This window comes from Chelonoidis abingdonii, chromosome 3 (genome assembly GCF_003597395.2).
Source record: "Chelonoidis abingdonii isolate Lonesome George chromosome 3, CheloAbing_2.0, whole genome shotgun sequence".
Classification (NCBI taxonomy): Eukaryota; Metazoa; Chordata; order Testudines; family Testudinidae; genus Chelonoidis; species Chelonoidis abingdonii.
In genome coordinates, this window is record NC_133771.1 from 52,358,452 (window position 1) to 52,378,850 (window position 20,399).

At 42.2% G+C, this 20,399-nt stretch overlaps 1 protein-coding gene across 8 annotated transcripts in view; it reads left to right on the forward strand.

Moving 5' to 3' along the window:
• Nucleotides 1–20,399, forward strand: part of PHF3 (PHD finger protein 3) — an 86,688-nt gene that overhangs the window by 48,803 nt on the left and 17,486 nt on the right. For all 8 annotated transcript variants that reach the window (XM_032796366.2, XM_032796399.2, XM_075063742.1 and 5 more), the window contains 5 exons: nt 1,073–1,189; nt 11,860–11,991; nt 12,526–12,661; nt 13,543–13,738; nt 18,336–18,483. In XM_032796366.2, coding sequence (XP_032652257.1) covers nt 1,073–1,189; nt 11,860–11,991; nt 12,526–12,661; nt 13,543–13,738; nt 18,336–18,483 — 729 coding nt within the window. The remainder of the gene's footprint in view (nt 1–1,072; nt 1,190–11,859; nt 11,992–12,525; nt 12,662–13,542; nt 13,739–18,335; nt 18,484–20,399) is intronic.

The following is a 20,399-nucleotide window of genomic DNA, read 5'->3' on the forward strand; positions in this document are numbered from 1 at the left end:
AGCCTGTTTCTCTCCTACTGTCTGTCTTTCAGCGACTGCTTTGCTCATAATCCCATTTTACACATGTCCACTTTCAGTTCTATCCAGCAGCCTATCCTTCCATTTCACCTTTATTTCATTCATTTCAGAATTATCAATCCCCTAATCCACACCACTACTATAATAACATTTTCCTGTGAAGACATTCCATTAGGCTGCATCACCTCCCTTCCCTCCCACCCACCCATTACCGGCCATCATTCTTCTTGTCTTCAAGATCAGGATTTTTAACAAGAAAATTATCCTGGTTCATGGAACTCTATCCATCCTCTGTTCTTGACCATTTTCTGTTTCACCATTCTTGTATCTCCTTGATAACTACGTGTCCCTGTCTTGGTATGTAGATCACTATATAAGTCCAATGCTGGTGACAAGATGCAACCTTGAGCTCACTGTTCCGTGGGTAATAAAAAAACTTCTACAGATCCTACTTCTGGAGTACAAAGAACTAGTTTTTCTTCTCTGCTTTACGCAGCTACCCAAGTGGATTGCACTCATTTAATTAAAGAGATTTAAACTGGTATAAAAACTGTGTGCAGACTAGCCTCTATAGTTCTTCTCCGACCCTTTTTCTGCTGAGTACTGTATGGAATTTGCTACATTCTTTTTAAAGATCTGAAAAATATCTTTCATGAAATCACGGCTGCATTGGGTCTAAGCTAATTTTCCCTTTGAACATCAACTTATTATGTGTTTCCTTAATTGTAAATACGAAATGTTTAAAGAAAAAAGTTTAACCAATTTCTGGCTTTGCTGTAGGGAAAACAATTAATGGCCTACAGAATTGTTTCCCTCCACAAAACCCATTAATGCTTTCCACAATAATACCTCTTAAGATATGAAATTGCTGTAAAGTAACTTGTATTCCCAGGAATAATGGGTTTTAGATAAGAATGTATAGTGCTGGCATTAAGTATAGAATATATTCCGAAAGGTTATTCTGCTACTCTAGTTTTAATTTGCTGCTTATTGATTTGTTGTTAGAAATCAGCTTTTTTTTTACATCAGTAATTAATGTTTGTCCTTCTTCCAGATATTATTTAAGAGAGTGCTGAAAGGAGAGGTTACCCCTGATCATCTCATAAGAATGAGCCCAGAAGAGCTGGCTTCTAAAGAGCTAGCTGCTTGGAGACAAAGAGAAAACAGACATGTAAGATTTGTCAGCTACAGCTGTAGAGTGAGATGTGTAATGATCTTTCGGTTTTATTTGGTTTTCAAGTTACCTGTACACTTTCAGAAATTCAGAATACTTATTGAAAAAAATCCAGTTGGATAGCACTTGACTTGGCTAAGGAGATGAAGGAAGGGTAGAGACCATACTCCCATCTGCTAAGCCCAGGGAGGTGAATGCAGTACAGTGGAGTTGCATTAAAATCGCATAAGTTAAATGTGCTTATAACTATACGCGCTTGGCAAAACAAAAAAAAATGGAGAAAAATAGCAATAATACTGTACCTGTAGTGCGGATGATTCCACACGCCATTCCACTCAATGAGCATTTGACTATACGCGATTTTTTGTGCTGACTTCAGAACCTAACCCCCGTGTAAGATGTGACCCTCCTGTAACTATTACATTCAAAGGTATATAAAGCTTTTGATATGGTTTCCCACAGTATTCTTGCCGGCAAGTTAAAGAAGTATGGGCTGGATGAATGGACTATAAGGTGAACAGAAAGATGGCTAGATTGTCGGGCTCAACGGGTAGTGATCAATGGCTCAATGTCTAGTTGGCATCCAATGTCAAGCGCACTGCCCCAAGGGTTGGTGTCCTGGGGCCAGTTTTGTTTAATATCTTCATTAATGATCTGGAGGATGGCGTGGACTGCACTCTCAGCAAGTTTACAGATGACACTAAACTGGGAGGAGTGGTAAATACGCTGGAGGGTAGGGATAGATATAGAGGGATTTAGACAAATTAGAGGATTGGGCCAAAAGAAATCTGATGAAGTTCAACCAGGACAAGTGCAGAGTCCTGCACTTAGGATGGATGAATCCCATGGACTGCTACAGACTAGGGACTGAATGGCTAGGCAGCAGTTCTGCAGAAAAGGACCTAAGGGGGGCATTTACAGTGGACAAGAAGCTGGATATGAGTCGACAGTGTGCCTTTGTTGCCAAGAAGGCTAATGGCCTTTTGGGCTGTATAAGTAGGGGCATTTCCATTAGATCGAGGGACGTGATCATTCCCCTCTATTTGCCATTGGTGAGGCCTCATCCGGAGTACTTTTTCCAGTTTTGGGCACCAGACTACAAGAAGGTTGTGGAAAAATTGGAGAGAGTCCATTGGAGAGCAACAAAAATGATTAGGGTACTGGAGCAAGTGACTTATGAGGAGATGTTGAGGGAATTTGAATTGTTTTGTCTGCAGAAGAGAAGGATGAGGGGGGATTTGATAGCTGCTTTCAACTACCTGGAAGGGGATTCCAAAGAGGATGGATCTAGACTGTTCTCAATGGTACCAGATGACAGAACAAGGAGTAATGGTCTCAAGTTGCAGTGGGGGAGATTTAGGGTGACCAGATAAAGAGTGTGAAAAATTAGGATGGGAGTGGGTGGTAATAGGAGCCTATATAAGAAAAAGACCCAAAAATCGGGACTGTCCCTATAAAATTGAGACATCTGGTCACCCTAGAGAGGTTTAGGTTGGATATTAGAAAAACTTCTTCACTAGTCACTAGGAGGGTGGTGAAGCACTGGAATGGTTACCTAGGGAGGTGGTGGAATCTCCATCCTTAGAGGTTTTTAAGGTCAGGCTTGACAAAGCCCTGGCTGGGATGATTTAATTGGTGATTGGTCCTGCTTTGAGCAGGGGGTTGGACTAGATGACCTCCTTAGGTCCCTTCCAACCCTTATATTCTATGATTCTGTGATTTGAAAAGAAGAGTGAAGAGGTGGATTATGGGATCATTTCAGTCATTTTGTGGTGAGAAAGGTTTAAATTAGGTGAACCAACTATTTGATGTTACTGATTGGTGGTCCAAGTCCCACCTAGTGAGAGATGCAGACAGTTGCTGCTTTGAAAGGGAACATGAGTTGGTGAGCAGGGTTCACTGAACTGTAGTGTCAGTAAAGTGAGCGGTAGCTCCTGGATCCAAACCAGGAGTCGGATATTTTCCCCTTCTCGGTACAGATGGTTCTACTGCTGTCCTTCTGCTCTGTCTTAAGATTGATGTTTTCCTCCTCACCCTCATTTAGTAGCAAGATTCTGGGGTCATCCCAACACTTATACAGATTTCCTCAGAGGGGAGATGCTTTTCATATTTGACAGCCCTAGCTTAGGTGTCTGTTATTGATATCTGACACATCAGAGCGGTCCCCTGCACCAACAAAAAAGTAGTAGAGGCTAAAAATCTGACTTGGCAGTTTTAAGAGAATGATCTACAGTGAAATAATTTCTTCAAACTATAGGGAGTTTAATAGTTTAGTTTGAAAAGCATTGGGGATCTCAAAATAGACATCCACATTTAAGTCTCCTGCAGCGACATTACTCTGGCCATAGGTTGAAAGTGGGAACAAGATTACAGATGGTCCTCTTTTATTGGGAAGACACCTATTAAATGCCACGCAGGCGCTCAGGGCTGTGGTGGGGAGAGATGCCCCTCCCTACTAACCAACAGACTAAACCCAGTGGTGCTTAGACCCATATTGGTCAGCTCCAACTTAATCAGGCAGGTATTAGCAATGAACCTTCTAAGAGTTCATCTTTTTATGTCCGTTAACAAACAAATGATGTCATATTCTATTGCTGACTTCGGTAAAATCAGATTTTGGCCAATTTGCAGTTAGTATTGATTCAACATGCACAATCTTTTCTTATTAACTATCTTTAATAATTGGGGCATCTACTTCTATCTCAGTTATCTTTCAGGTCCAGTTTTTCCAAATAAGTCATTTTTTCCCTAAGGTCTTACAACGAGTTGTAACAAACTTGAACTATAAAATGATTAGGTCTAAATTAACTGTTATCACTCAAAGAGATCTTGGACTCGTGGATAGTTCTCTGAAAATATCCACTCAATGTGCAGTGGCTGTCAAAAAAAAAAAAAATAAATAAACCCAAAACAAACAAACAAAAAAAAAAACAACCCAACAAAAAACAGAATTTTGGGAATCATTAAGAAAGGGATAGATAAGAAGACAGAAAATATCATATTATCCTTATATAAATCCATAGTGTGCCCATATCTTGAATACTGCATGCAGATGTGTTCACCCCATCTCAAAAAAGGTATATTGGAATTGGAAAAGGTTCAGAAAAGGGCAACAAAAATGTTTAAGGTTATGGAACAGCTTCCTTATGAGAAGAGTTTAATAAGAGTTTGGCTTTTCAGCTTGGAAAAGAGACGACTGAGGGGGGGGGTCTGATAAAAGCCTACAAAATCATGACTGATCTGGAGAAAGTAAATAAGGAATTGTTGTTATTTATTCCTCATAACACAAGAAATAGGGGTCACAGAATGAAACCAATAGGCAGCAGGTTTAAAACAATAGGAAGTATTTCTTCATACCATGCACAGTCAACCTGTGGAATTCTTTGCCAGAGGATGTTGTGAAGGCCAAGACTATAACAGGGTTCAAAAAAAGAACTAGCCAAGTTCATGGAGGATAGGTCCATCAGTCGCTATTAGCCAGGATGGACGGGGACGGTGTCCCTAGCCTCTGTTTGCCAGAAGCTGGGAATGGGCAGCAGGAGACAGATCACTTGGTGATTACCTGTTCTTCTTCAAGAGATGTCCCTGTGGGTGCTCCACTCTAGGTGTCGGTGCACCCCTGCGCCTTTGATCGGAGATTTCTGCAGCAGTACTCGTAGCGGCCACGCATGCTCAGAGCCTGGCCCCTGCTCTGAGTATACCTCTAGTGAGCATGCGCAGCCGGTTCCCTCAGTTCCTTCTCTACTGTCCCCAGCTTGAGACGGAGCTCAGAAGACTCCTTAAAGAATTTCTTTCCTCATCTTAAAATAACTTGTAGTTAGACAGTTTCTTGTTAGTTAGTTGTTCGTTAGTGTTACCTACCTTTTTTCTACTGTTTAAAAAAAAAAAAAAAGATTTGTTCTCTCAGCCACTTCAGATATGCCTGGCTCTACAGGCTTTAAGCGCTGCTCCTCCTGTAAGGAGGCTATCCCTCTCTCCGATGGACATTCACAGTACATAAAATATTTGGGGGAGACCCATATTCTCCAAAAATGTGCTCACTGCACTAAACTAAGCTCCAGAGCGAGAAAGGACAGGGAGATAAAACTTAAACTTATTTTGCTTCAAAAATCCCTAGGGTCTGCCTCAGACCCTGGCATGGACTCTGCCTCTGCTCACCAACACAGCTCTCCCACTTCTAAAAAGCAGAAGAAAGCAGCAAAACGAGGACACCTTCTGTCAAATTCAAAAGAAGCCCTTAGACACAAACCTTCTCCGGTCAGATCCACAGTCTCCTTACTGGTGCTCCCCCGCCTGAGCACTTTCGACGAGCCGGGCTCCTCTGGCACCGCGTTAAACCCACCTGTGCTTTTGGCGGCAGTGCGAGGCTCCGGTGCTGAGGTGACAGGCTTTCAGTTGCCTGCCTCGATTATAGCACCTATCGGCACCGCGATGAACGCGGTGCCAACAAATCAGGCTCCCCCGAGGCACCGCAGCCTGCTATTAATAGCGCAGCATCGAGTACGGCACCGGCATTAGCAGCGCTACTTGGCACGGAGCCAAGACTAAGAACTCCAGTGCAAGCCTGGGTTCCCTCACAGCAATTCTATCAGCCTTCACCTTCAGCTGCCTCAGCGCTGCCATTTAATCAGTCAAGTGACCTCCTAGTGTCACCTACGCTGCAATCGCCCTTTCTTAAAGACTGCTTCTCCCTTACGAATGATTCAGGGTCCGAACAGCCTTCCTCCAGTGAGGAGGAGTCTGAACTACAGGGTGATGTTTCAATACAATCAGAATTCCATCCTCGGAGTCCTGTCACCCACGGGCCCAGGAAAATTGTCTCAGACCACCCTCGAGACCTTGCCTCCTGATGTGTTAACCCCTGGATGGCACCACCTATGCCTTTTCCACCACCATGGCAGTATTGGGCACCATGGGCATCTTTCCCTCGGCAGCACACCCGCTATTCCAATCCGACGAGACGCGAACGTCCAAATCATATGACTCACTTGGTGGCACCATCCCTTCTCAGGATCAATTAACTCCTGCTCCTGACCCAGTACTAACTGAAGTGCCAACTGAAGCAATGCCTGAAGAAGCTTTACTTCCCTCCCCTCTACCTCCCTCAGACGATTTTTTGAAATTCCAGGATCTCTTTAAAAGGGTTGCCAGTGAGCTTAGAATCAATCTAGAGGAAGTACCGGACCAACAACATTTGTTAATGGACATCCTGCAACCCTATTCTTCATCTAGCCTGGCATTACCAATTAATGCAGCCCTTCTGGAATCAGCCAAGTCCATCTGGCAGGCTCCAGCCACAAGCCAGCCTACCTGCAAACACGCGGACCGTAAATACTTCATTCCCTCTAAGGGCTCTGAATTCCTTTTCTCACATTCTGCGCCAAACTCACTGGTAGTGGACGCAGCCAGTCAAAGGAACAAACAACAGTATTTCCACCATACCCCAGCCAACAAGGAAGGCAAATGCTTAGACCTGCTGGGTCGCAAACCTTACAATTTCCAATTGCCAATTATACCGCAATTCTGGCAAAGTACGACCATAGAAGCTATAACAAGTTCGTGGACTTTATTGAACACATTCCAGACTACAAGAAACAACAGTTTACAGCTTTAGTTTCCGAGGGCCAAATCATATCACGCACAGCTCTTCAAGCAGCTCTGGATTCAGCCAATACCACAGCAAGATCCACCGCTACGGCAGTGGTCATGCGCCGAGGTTCATGGCTCTCCTCTTCCCTCTTTCCTCGCGAGGTTCAGAGCACCATAGAGGATCTCCCTTTTGATGGTGATAAACTCTTTGCTTCCACCACTAATGAGGTGCTCCACTCAATGAAGGACTCAAGGGCAACTCTTCGATCCTTAGGCATCCAAACCCCTACAACCAGAAGGCGACAGTACAGATATCAACCTTACCACTGTCCATGCTACCCCCCATATACTCAGCATTTCCCAAGATCTCAGAATATCAACAACACCAACACCAACGCCAGAGATCCAGATACCAGCGGAACAGTCGCCCAATTTTCTTCAGGGATGCCCCAACTTCCTCCACTAATAAGCAGATTTTGAACCTTTGGTCCGAGGGTCTCTATAAATACACATCATGTCCCAACTTCAGCGTATGCACTGCCTCCAACTATCTTTGGACACCGGAGCCTAAAGCAGCCATTTTTGTCACCAATGGCAGCAGAATTAATCACCCGACAAGTGGGTTCTAGAGGTCATCACAGCTGGTATCTATCCCCTTCCTCTCCTTACCTTCCACCCACTCACCCTCCCGTGTCCCTCTTGCAGGGACACCTCTCACGAGCCACACCTCCGGCAAGACGAGCAGTACATCATCCTCCTTACAATTGCGCGCTCGCTATCGAACTTGTTGCGCGGCCGATAATGCCACAAGGGGAAAGGGTTCTACTCCCCTTATTTCTTAACATAAAAAAAACCTGGAGTGATGGCGACTGATCCTCGACTCTCAGGAGGCTCAACAAATGTGTCAAAAAAGCAAAAGTTAAGATGGTTACTTCGCAACCACCATATGTCCAGCCCTGAAGCAGGGTGGATGGGTTTTCAGCCCTCGACCTACCAAGACCTGCTACTTTCAACGTCACTATCCACCCAGGCCCATCAGACCAATTTTTCTCGTTTTAACCCTCGGCTCCAATGCTATTTCCAATACAGAAGTTCTACCATTCGACCTTTCCACTGTCCCCTCTTAGTTTTCTCCAAGCTCCTAGCGGTTTGGTCACGGTTCCTACCTCGGGGAAAAAAGGAGTCCATAATATTCTCCCTTGACTCTCGTATGATTGCCTCCTGAATGGCCTCCAATTCGATGAGGCCCTCTGCTTCACACAAATCACCATTCGAGTGCTTCCCAAGCCTTGGGCCCTTGCATAATAAACGATAAGCAAATCCTACATTGTCCTACCCATGTCACCTGGAGTTACTCAATCCTCTCTTCGAGAGAGTGTCCCTTGGGGGTGCTCCGCCTAGGTTGACTTCGAATGCAGTGTATCTCAAGGCAGGGTGCGGGACTTCGGGTGGTCGTTATTTTCTGGCCAGGAATTGCAGTAGATAATACTGCCCTGCCCTAATCGCAGTGTCAGAGAGAGGGCCCTGAGTAGGGCACAGGTTTGACATAATGCACAGGGTTTGACAAATGTGTGCTTGGAGGACCAAGTGGCTGCTCTACAAATGTCAGACAATGGTACTCTACGTAAGAAGGCTATAGAGGTAGATACAGATCAACTATAGGCTGAGCAAGTGCAGAATGGTGGTAGAATGTGCCTTTGGATGTTTAAAAGCTCAATGGTGCTGTTTGCTGACTAGGTCAGACCTCAGAGCAACCAACATTCCCATTGTTATTGCTGCTTGCTATGTGCTCCATAATATCTGTGAGAGTAAGGGGGAGACATTTATGGCAGGGTGGGAGGTTGAGGCAAATTGCCTGATGTCTGATTTTTGAGCAGCCAGATAGCAGGACGATTAGAAGAGCACAGCAAGGCGCACAGCGCATCAGAGAGGCTTTGAAAACCAGTTTCATGACTGGCCAGGCTTCAGTGTGACAGTTGTGTGTGTTTCTCCTTGATGCAAACCCGCCCCCTTTGTTGATTTTAATTCCCTGTAAGCCAACCACCCTCCCCCCTTCGAAATAAAGTAATTATTGTTTTGAAACCATGCATTCTTTCTTTATTAATTAAAAAAAAAAATTAGATAAGGGACAAGGTAGCCTGGGTGGGGTGGGGGAGAAGGTACGGAAAAGGCTACATTGCTTATTGTAGCCACACTAAAAATCAAGCTGTTTGAATGACAGCCTTCTGTTGCTGTTGCCATTCTCTGGAGTGGAGTGGCTGGGTGCCCAGAGCCCTCCCCCCACCTCCCATCTGCGATCTTGGGCGTCTGGGTGAGGAGGCTACTGAACATGGGGAGGAGGATAGGCGGTTATACAGTGGATGATGCGGGGGGGCTGTGCTCTTGTTGGCTTTCCTGTAGCTCCAGCAGATGCTTCATCCTGTCCATTTGCTTCCCCAACAGACACTTCATCATGTCCGTTTGCTCCCCCATTAGCCTCAACATTGCATCCTGCCTCTGCTATTCATGCTCACTTAATTCTTTCTGGACCTCTGCCGCTGAATGCCTCCATTCATTAAGCTATGCCCTATCAGTGCAGGAGGACTGCATGAGGTCGGAAAACATGTCATCACAAGTGCGTTTTTTTTCACCTTCTAATCTGCGATAACCTCAGGGATGAAGATGATAGGGGGAGCGTAGAAACATTCTATGCTCTATGATTCTGGGGGACTGCCTGGTCACCTGTGCTGCTGAGTTTGCCACGCTGGCCAAAGAGGATATGAAATTCAAAAGTTCCTGGGGCTTTTCCTGGCTAGTGCATCTGAGGTCAAAGTGCAGTCCAGAGCAGTCACAATGGAGCTCTCTGGGATAGCTCCCGGAGGCCAGTACCGTCAATTTGCGTCTGCACTACCCCAAATTCAACCCAGCAAGGTTGATTTTAGTGCTACTCCCCTCGCTGGGGAGTAGTACAGAAGTCAATTTTGAGCCCTTTAAGTCAACAGAGCGGGGTTGATTGACCTAATCGGACTAAATTCGACGTAACCGTGTAGTGTAAACCAGGGCTTAAACTGCTGACTTCAGTACTGCTACATTATTTCACATCAGCTGAAGCTGTATCTCCCCATAGTGTTTGTTGTAAAGTTGTAAGACAGTTTTGCATGTGTGTGAATCCAGATAAACTTGGCCGTCATGAGTTGAATCACTGGATGGATAAAGTGTACTGTTGCTTGCATTCTAGGCACTTGTAATTCTGGTGACTCCTCCTGATTCTCTGGCTGGTTGGTCAGGATGCCTATAGTCAGACTTTTTTAGGACAGGGTCCACAGGCAGCAGTGGTTTTATCATGAATAGTCTGTGGATAATGCTGAGAATTTAATCTTAATACAGAGGGCAAACGTGTTGTGTTGAAGAGGCAGTTTTGTAAGCACAGGATTTTTGTAACTGGTGTATGCCACCTGAGTGTACCTGTAGTAAGCTTGACAGGTACATAAGTTAAACAGTGTATATTAACTTGTATTTTGTACCCTTAGGCTAGTAGCTGTTTCAGATATAATCAAACCTTGATCACCTGACATCTCAATTTTTAAAATATCTCTTCTTTGCAGTAAACTGAAATCATACTCTTGTTCCTGTGTTTGATTGTGACTGCAAGCCCATCCTTTGCTGCAGAGTTGTGCACCAGAATCTAAGCTTGTGAAGAAAATGTTCCAGCTCAGAATTGGTGTAAGCCAACTAAATACTGTTTGGCTGAGTTTGCAGTCACAATGAAACCTTGGAGAAGTGTGAGCAACCCTTGTTCTGCACAATGGGATGCTTACTCTGGAACTCGATGATGATTTAAATATCAAGGTTAAATATTTAAGTTTTTGTTGGTTGTATTGCAGTAGTGCTTTGGAGTCCCAGTCATGTTGCCAATTGTGCAAGACACTATACAAACAAAAACAAGTTCCCCGCCCCAAAGAATTAATATACTTCTTCCTCTGCCTTTCCAATAACCGTGGATACTGTACTGATTTAATTTTATGAGGCTGCCACAGAATTTCTGATCTGCTACGCCAGAGGCCATCCTGGAGAATTTAGAACTAGCCTGTTCTACCATACACCAGAGAAACTAGGGGCTTTTCTGTTATAGTAGCAAATTACCTGTGCAAACAAGCTGACTGGTGTTTTTTTAATTAGGAGTGATGCTGCCTCTATAAGAGTTTGTGAGGAAATAAGTAAGATATAGTGAGAAAATGGAAATTTTTATTATTTATTGTGGCAGCTTCTAGAAGCCCCAGCCCCCTTGTGCTAGTTACTGTACAGATGCAACTGGAAACACCTTAGTTGTAAAGCCCTCATGTGTAAAGCTTTTCAGTCTTGCCATTGTAATTGTTAAATATCCTGTCTCATGTACTGGGCAACAGAATTATTTTAGAGCAAATATAATGATTCATTCTCTTTAAAAATAGAGCTTACTGAATTCTTTGACTCAGTCGAGGGACAAGGCAAGTTATCCTATTCTTGAAATATGTTCCTGGTAGAGAAACAGTAGTTGTCTATCATGGAATGTGTTTCATAACATGGTAATTGTCTGCGTTTTGACTCTGTGATGGAACCTGTTGCAAAATTCATGAAGTGATCCTTAACAGAATTGTTTGGCAGATAGATATTTGTTTTGTAGATAACACATGAAATCTGTTAACCAGATTGGGACTATATGATTAAAAATGAAACAACAGAAAGATGCTACATCTCATAGTTTGTCCTCTAAGTTGTATTTATATAGATAAACACACACACATACTGTGGGGAAAGGGCTAGCAAAATTTTCTTCAGCTATTGAAAACTTAAAGTAGCATGTCCTAAAATGTGTAGAGAAGGACTTGCTTGTAATTTATTTTGATACATGGATATATGATAAGCAGTCAGTGGCATGGCAGGTGAAGATTTGACACACTATAGTAGGTATGTATTTCATAAAACTACTTGCCTTCGTTAAAATTACCTGTGACTTGAATTTTTTGTCCTATTTCAGTATTTCAGATTCCAAGTATTCACTTCTAATGCCATATCACGTCTAATGTAGCGTAAATATATGTAATATTACTGTTTTTTAGACAATTGAAATGATTGAGAAAGAACAGAGGGAAGTCGAAAGGCGACCAATAACAAAAATTACTCACAAAGGAGAAATAGAAATTGAGAGTGATGCTCCAATAAAAGAACAAGAAGTAGCTATGGAAATTCAGGTGAATAAGTGGTACTTTATTTTAATTCTAAGAGAAGGTTGATTTTGTTTGTTAAAAAAAAGGCAGTAGAATTATCGTGCATAAATAATACAGATGGTTTATATATAATTTTGTTTTAAAAGGATATTAAAATAAATAACTGAATTTAATTTTGTTCTTTATACAGAGGGTTTTAGTAGTGGTTTTTTAAGTCCTAAATTTTAAGGGCTTTTTGTTGTGTTCTTTATCTTGTGATTCTCTGGCAATAGTTAGGTTTTAAATCGTACCTTAATTTATTACTCTGGAGAAATCATGACATTTGATATCCTAACTTTTCTTAAATCTTTTGAAATGCTTGTGATGCGTGGTGTTTTTTAAAATAATAATAAACTGTAACCAAAGCAAAAGTCTCTCACTTGAGAAGATGAAAGTGTTGAAAGTTCCCAAGTGGTTGACTCTGAAGTAATTGAAATAACATTACAATTAAGAATTTCTGATAAAGCATAAATGTTACTGTCTTCTATTAACTGAAATTGATTGCTTGACCTTTCACAGGAACCTACTATGATAAAGCTAGTGGAGAAGACAGAAGAGATTGAAAAAGATAAAGAAGTAGATGAATCTTCATTTCCAGATACAACAAGTCAACACAAAAATCATCTCTTTGATCTTAACTGTAAAATCTGCATAGGTAATTATAGTAAAAATGTATTAAAATTAATAACACTTACCACATAGGTAATGCTTTCCAAACATATATCTTAAAAGTTTAAAAAAAAAAAAAAAAAAGGGGGGGGGGGGGGGCTGCTTTTAAACCTCATTATCCCCCCAATTTGCCGATAAGGAAGGAACATCATCTTACTTTTCTAGTAAACTTTAAAGAGACAGAGCTGTTAATTCTGCTTTGTGTCTGTGCTGCTCTTACGCTGTTCATGGAGCACTGGTGTTGGTGATGAAGGCTTGGCTAGGTTTATTGTCAGCAAAGCACAATATTAGCATCCTGTCCAGCAGGTCACAGGGACACTTAACACATATGTGCCCATGACAGGGTAACGTCACAGTCAAATATAGTGTTGTCTGCTACACTGGTGCAAAGCTGTTCCTCCTCCTATGACTTCTCCTTTTATACATTGATACAAACAAGTTATGTTTTACTTTCCATATGTTACTAGTGACCATCCTTGAATTTGTACTCTGTAGTTTGAATGAAACATCCTCATCTATTATCCTGTCATTCCCTCCTTATTTTATGAGGAATCTGTGTGCTCCTGTACCATCCATGCAGGTCTGGAATGCGCTTACTCGGTTAGCTGGTATTCTGTCAAGTCCTGCACTGGTTCACCTCCGGACTTTGGTTAGTCATGGTCCAGCAAGGCCTACAGACAGTATGGAAGTTGATAGTGCGGCATAGTCAATGAAGGAGCTCCCATAGGAACTGTGCCTGTCTCGTTGCTGCTCTAGCTTTTCTTTAACTCTTCCAGCTTTGATAGTGTTTGGTATCTTTTCCCTTTTTTGAGATAAAGACCAATTCTTTATTAGTAGAAAATAATTTTTTTTATTCCCTTTCTCCAGGTCGAATGGCACCACCTACTGATGACCTTTCTGCAAAAAATGTGAAAGTGTCTGTAGGAGTTGCACGTAAACAGTCAGACAATGAAGCAGAAAACATAGCAGATGCACTTTCTGCAACGTCAAATATTTTAGCCTCAGAATTATTAGAAGATGATAAACAAGAATTGTCAAAGCCAGCATTCTCATCTATCCCAAGGTAATAATAAACTTCTTGTGCTATCTGTATGAAAAAACCCTTATGATTGTTCTGTCAAGCTAAGATTCATGTAAGTAATATAAGTAAAAACATGAGATATGATGAGTTATAAATAGAGAATGCTGTGTGACTAGGGGGCACACTCATCTCTCATGAACACTCCATAGTCAAGTGTGTGTGTGTGTGTGTGCGCGCCTTCATTTTCTCTCCCTGTGGCCCTCATTGGGCTCAGGTCTTTAATTAGTCCTGTAGTCAGTGATCTCAGCCCTAGTATTGAGCTGTACTTCAGGGCTTCCTCTGGGAGGCAATGTCCTCACCCTGTCTGGGTGGTTCAGGCCCCAGGTCTTTTTCTGGGCCACTAAAGAGTTCAGTTCCCCTTCTGAGGTGCCTCAAAATCCAGGCCACTTCCCCCAGTGGCTAATGAGGGTGGAGGGGACCCTGTCCTGCACACTACTTTAGGTCCTAGCCCAGGGACCCTGTATATAGCAGCTGTCTGCCATGTTCCTTTAAGCTGCGCCACTGCTCTAATTCCCCGGGCCACTTCCCTGCAGCCCTGCACCACCTTCACTGTTACTTCAGGGCTTTGTCCTGATGGAGTCCCAGCAACTGGCCCAGAGCTCTTTCTCGCTTTCCCTGGCTTCTGCCAGCACTGTCCAGTCCGAGGTCTTGTAGCTCCCTCAGCCAGCTACACACCATTCATGCCCATCCAACTTCAGCAGGGAACTGAACTCACTCTGGCCCTGCAGCTCCTCTTATACTAGCCTGTTGGATCCTGACTGGCTGCTCCCTGCAGCCCCTTTCTGATTGTCTGTGTCCCACATAGCCACTTTAGGCAGCTTGGAGGACTCTGTCCACTGCCCTTTTCTGGGGTGTGCTGTGGCAGGGTCAGGAGGCCTCCAGCAGTGGCCTCAGAGGGTCTGGTACACCTCATCACAGTGATCAAACTGTCTAAATGCTTCTTTAAGTAACTGGCATTTTGTACCTCTTATAGTGTAAAGTGGCATTACTTTGACAGACCAATTGCAGTTCTAAAATATTTCAAAATAGTAGAAAAATGCAGTTTTCTAAAACCGGTGTTTGTTTCTTCGAGAATTTTCAATGAATTCTCCCCTTCCAACCTTCAAAGAATTGAAACTTCAATTTCCCATGTTCTTTTTCTTTATTCATTAAATTGATCCACCATACATTTTCTGATGATGGATATAGAACATGCCTATAAATGACATGGTAAAGAGTAAAGGTAAAGCTTTTTGTTAAAGATTGTATTGGTTTTGATATATAAAACTAAATATGGTTTCTACTTTTAATGTATAAAGCTAAATATGGGGATTCTAGCTGTCCTGGAGATGGTTCCTCCTCGTCCTCTCTTCCCCCCACTCGCCCCCCCACCATATCTGTCTATCTCTCCTGACAGTAACGATCAGCTGGGGACTCTCTTGTTCGAAGTCACTAATCTAGAGGATCTGGGGGTGCCCATTAACCCTAGGATTGATATAAACCTCTCCTAATCAAATAAAGCCAAAGTGTGTTGATATTTTTGAATGCATTCATTCAGGGCCTAATTTTCAGAAATGCCAATTACCTGAAGCTTTAGTTGATGTTAAGGGGTTTTGAGGATGCTCGGCACCTTTGAAAATCAGGCCCTCAGGATTTTGTTTGATTGAGATTGATTTGTGGGGTTTGAGATTCTATTGATTACAGATTTCTTCATCGTTAGCATTGTCTCTGATTAGTTTACTTTAACTTTAAATGGCTGTTTATAATTCATGAATTTGTGCATAGATGAGATTGTAATTTTTTTGTTAGGCGTGGGGTATCTCTGTAAAACATGATATACTCTTGTAATAAATAACATTGCATAGGTTGCAGTGATTACAAACATTAATTCCATCCTTACATTTTCTCATCGGAAAATAATGCATTGTACAGTTCACCAGTGCAGGGATGCTTAGAAGACATGTATGTTGATATTGCTAAGGCTGGAATTAAGATTTTGTGTTCTAGTGCAGTGGTGAGGAATGTGGTGTGAATTGTTACTGTATTTGTTGCGCATTTATATAATTTTAATGGAGGCGGAGTTGGTCAGCAAAAGTGGTGAATGTGATGTGTAAGTAGGAGAATTATGAGAGGACAGAGTCATGAAAGCCGAGAAAGGACAAGATTTCAAGGAAAAGAATATAATCAGCTGCATCAAAAGCAACTGACCAGGTCAAGGAGAATGAGGATGGAGTTCTGGTTCTGAGATTTAGATACGAAGAGGTCATTAATAGACTTTGGTGAGAGGGGAAGCCAAATTATAGAGGATCTGGGAATTAAATTGGAGGAGGAGAACTCCAGACAGTGATTGTAAACAGAACATTCAGTGAGCTTAGAGATAGAAGGGAGAGGGTGCAGTAGTTAGAGAGGCAAATGAGGTCAAGGGTGGGCTTTTTTTAAGATGGTAGAGACAGAAGCAGGTTAGTCTTAAGAGGGGAAGGAGCCAGAGGAGAGGGACAATTTAAGGAGAAGAGAAGGGATGAGAGAAGTGGTGAGGGAGATCAGGAGATGGGTTGGTCATTGGGGCAAGTGGAGTGGTTAGAGGAGGAGAGCAAGGAAACTTGCAGCTAAGGAGTTGATGGGATATAAATGTGGAATTTGAAGTCGTTGAGGATCAGTGTAGAGAATTGTGTGGAGAGAAGGAGAGCATGCCAGGAGTTGAAATCAGAGTGGAAGGCTGATGGTGAGGATTTGGGCCGATAGTAGGTGACAGCAACATGGAGGAGGAGAGGAGTCAGTGCTCTTCAAAAGACGAGGCCATGAGAAGTGACAGGAGAGGGAGGGGGTTGGAATTGGCAGGACTTGGAGAGGAGAAGCTGAATGCCCCCAACCACTGTCAGATTCAGGGAGGAGAATGTGAGAGGAGAGGGCAGCTGCAAAATAGAGTCAGATGAAGGGATCCGGATCTCTTTGAGCCAGAAGTGGGAGGGAGCAATATATTAATAGATGGTTCTGATTATAGATGGCTCTGATGTTTTTGAAGATGGAGCGGGTGCCCCAGAGAAAGTGAGAGAAGGAGAATGGGGAATGAAGGGGATGTGTGTGAGGTTAGGAATGGTGAATTGAGAGGGGTGGGGCTGTGTCAAGGTTTTGTTCCCCCACTTTGAACTTTAGCGTCCAAAAAGTGGGGACCTGCATGGACCCTTCTAAACTTAATTCCTAGCTTAGATCTGAATAACACTGCCACCAGCAAAATATAGTGTTTGGCCACACTTTTTGTTCCCCAAAACCTTCCCTGGAACCCAAGACCCAAACCACTTGGGTCTTAAAACAAGGGAGAAATAAACCATTCCCCCTCCTCCCGCCCCCCTTCTCCCCACCAATCCCTGGTTATCAGACTCAATCCCCTTGGTTAACAAGGGGGAAAAAAATCAATCAGGTTCTTAAAAAAGAAAGCTTTTAATAAAAGAAAGAAAAGTAAAAATTATCTCTGTAAAATCAGGGTGTAAAATGCTTACAGGGTATTCAGATTCATATAGACTAGAGGGACTTCCCCCCCACACACCCAGCCTGAGATTCAAAGTTACAGCAAGCAGAGGTAAAAATCCTTCCAGCAAAATACACATTTACAAGTTAAGAAAACAAACATAAGACTAATCCATGTTTTCTAGCTAGTACTTACTATTTTGAAACATGAGAGACTGATTCAGAAAGATTGGAAAAAACCTGGGTGCACATCTGGTCCCTCTTAGCAAACAACGAACAAAACAAACAGCACAAACAAAGACTTCCCTCCACCAAGATTTGAAAGTATCTTGTCCCCTCATTGGTCCCCTGGTCAGGTGTCAGCCAGGCTCACTGAGCTTCTTAACCCTTTACAGGTAAAAGAGACATTAACCCTTAACCATCTGTTTATGACAGGCTGGTTGTGGGAGGTCGAGGCGTTGGGAATAAAAAGAGTGTGGGGGTTGAGTAAATGTCACCAAAATAGAGGGGTGTTTGGATGTGGGATCTTTGTGTGTTCTGGTTTGGAGATTGGGATGGAGGAGGAGAGGATCAGGTAGAGATGATGAAAACTGTAGAGGGGAGAGGATACCAGGATGGGGACATGGAGTCAGTGGAAAGAAGGGATGGGGAAGGACAGATGGTGTGATACAGAAGAGGGGTGTTGTGATAACAATGGGGAGTGGCAGATGGACAGGGTTTGAAAAAACCTGTTAAGGTACACTTGTATCTCTCCTAAATATTTTCTCAATCTGGAGAAACTGAGTAGCCTTAGAAGAGAGACTGGCAAAATAAAGTTCTGTATGTTACCTGACAACTCTTCATGTAATTTTTAGAAACTGCTCTGGAAACTCAGAAATCTGGCTTTCTCCCCCTTTCCCTTATGATCAACTACACAAGTTCCTCAGCAAAATAACTGAAAATTCAGTATCCCACGACAGACTTAATATGACCGTTTTGGTCCCTTCTAACTCTACAATTCTAATCATGCTACAGATCTTACTTTCATATAGCTACTTTTAGTGAGGTAGATTTCAAGTATTGTACTAATTTTCCTGATCACGTATAATTATAAAGGGCACAGTCTAATCATTTTTTTAACCCCTATTTTCTTTAGGTCAGAGACACCTGGTACTGTTGAAAGTGAAACTCTGTTCCTGGCTCGACTGAACTTCATCTGGAAAGGTTTTATCAATATGCCCTCTGTAGCAAAGTTTGTTATCAAGGCCTACCCAGTCTCTGGCTCTTTTGAGTATTTAACTGAGGTACTGTATGTTTGTTCAAACATTTATATTTACCATAAAGAATGAAAATTTAATTTAAACTGTTTATTCATTTGCTTTGTTACTTATTTGGGATCAGATAAAGGGATCATAGTTGTACTAAGCTGAAAAGTGAAGTCTGATCATTATGTTAAATAGTGTATTGGCAGGTTGACTTAGATAAGTATTTATTTAACAGTAAGTATATTTAAGCTTGCCTCAAAGGATCCCATGGTTTACCAAGATGTAAGCTTTTTTGGAGTGTTTCGGGACATTCCTGTCCTATTTTGTGTTTCTTTAAATACCTTTCCAAATACAGGAGTAGTCGTAAAGCCAATCAAAGCAAGTGAACCCAAATAATCAGAGAATTGAGGAATCAACTAGACATGTTAAGACACATTTGCTAAGCATACGTTTGGTTTTCCTTAAATTTTAAACTTATGTGAACTATTAAAATGATTGCCATACCAATCTGAGCAATAACACTTCCAGGGCTGCTCTTGGGAAGATTAAACTATCCTTACCTTGCATTGGTGCCCTTTCTTCTTCTCCGTAATGTTCATCACTCTCTCTGCAGAGTGCAGGAGAGAGGCAAGACAAAACTGACCATTGAAAGAACAGCCTCAGTGGTGTTAATGTTCTGGTTAGTGGTGAGGAAGTGCTAGGTCAGTTTTACATTAAACAGCTTTTTCTTTAAGCAAGCAAAAACCTTGTTATATGGAGGAAGAATGCCCACTGTGGTTCCTGCTGAGTATGCAGACAATTGCAATTTCTATAACACAAACTGCATCCTTTGTTCTAAGTCTGTCTGCAGTTATGGTCCGAATTCTTATACCATAATAATATAAATTGATGTTTTGTACATTTTTATTGATTAAATTTTGTCATTTTTCATTGTTATATTCTCTTCACGGTCTGAGACAGGGAAGATGATGATGGGGTTATAAAATGTTTATAACGGTAATCTTTGGGAATAAAAGTATGATCAGAGGTATCACAATGCTCTGTATTTGTGCAAGCTGAATCAGATACAGTACCCTTTTCAGCTTTATAATCAGAGTTAGATTCTCTGTTAGCATGATTACATTTACTTAGTGCAATGCAAAGCATGCAATACACTTGAGCATTAAAGGAAGATATGTTATAAAACCCCTACACAGTTTATGGCATATTAACTCCTGTGTCTCAATTTCAGTTATTTTTTCATGTTCGTTTTCATTATCTGAGTCAGATGCCACCAGCAGAAGGTTGATTTTGTTTTTTGGTGGTACAGATTGTGTAGTTTCCTCATTGGAGTGTTGCTCTTTTGAGACTTTTGAAAGCATGCTCCACGTTTCGTCCCTCTCATATTTTGAAAGGCACTTCAGATTCTTAAACCTTGAGTCAAGTGCTGTAGCTATCTTTAGAAATCTCACATTGGTACTTCCTTTGCACTTTGTCAAATCTGCAGTGAAATTGTTCTTAGAATGAACACCACATTCTGAGTCGTCATGTGAGACTGCTTGTAACATGCAATATATGGCAGAATGCGGGTAAAACAGCAGAGGACATACAGTTCTCCCCCAAGGAGTTCAGTCACAAATTTAATTAATGCATTATTTTTTTAACGAGCGTCATCAGCATGGAAGCATGTCCTTTAGAATGGTGGCCAAAGCATGAAGGAGTATACGGATATTTAGCATATCTGGCATGTAAATACTTTGCAGTGCTGGCTACAAAAGTGCCATGCAAATGCCTGTTCTCACTTTTCTGGTGACATTGTAAATAAGAAGGCGGCAGCATTATCTCTTGTATATGGAGCAAACTTGTTTGTCTTAGCGATTGGCTGAAAAAGTACTGAATGGTCTTGTAGGCTCTGAAGTTCTACGTTGTTTTGTTTTTGAGTGCAGTTATGTAACAAAAAAAAATCTACAGTTCTT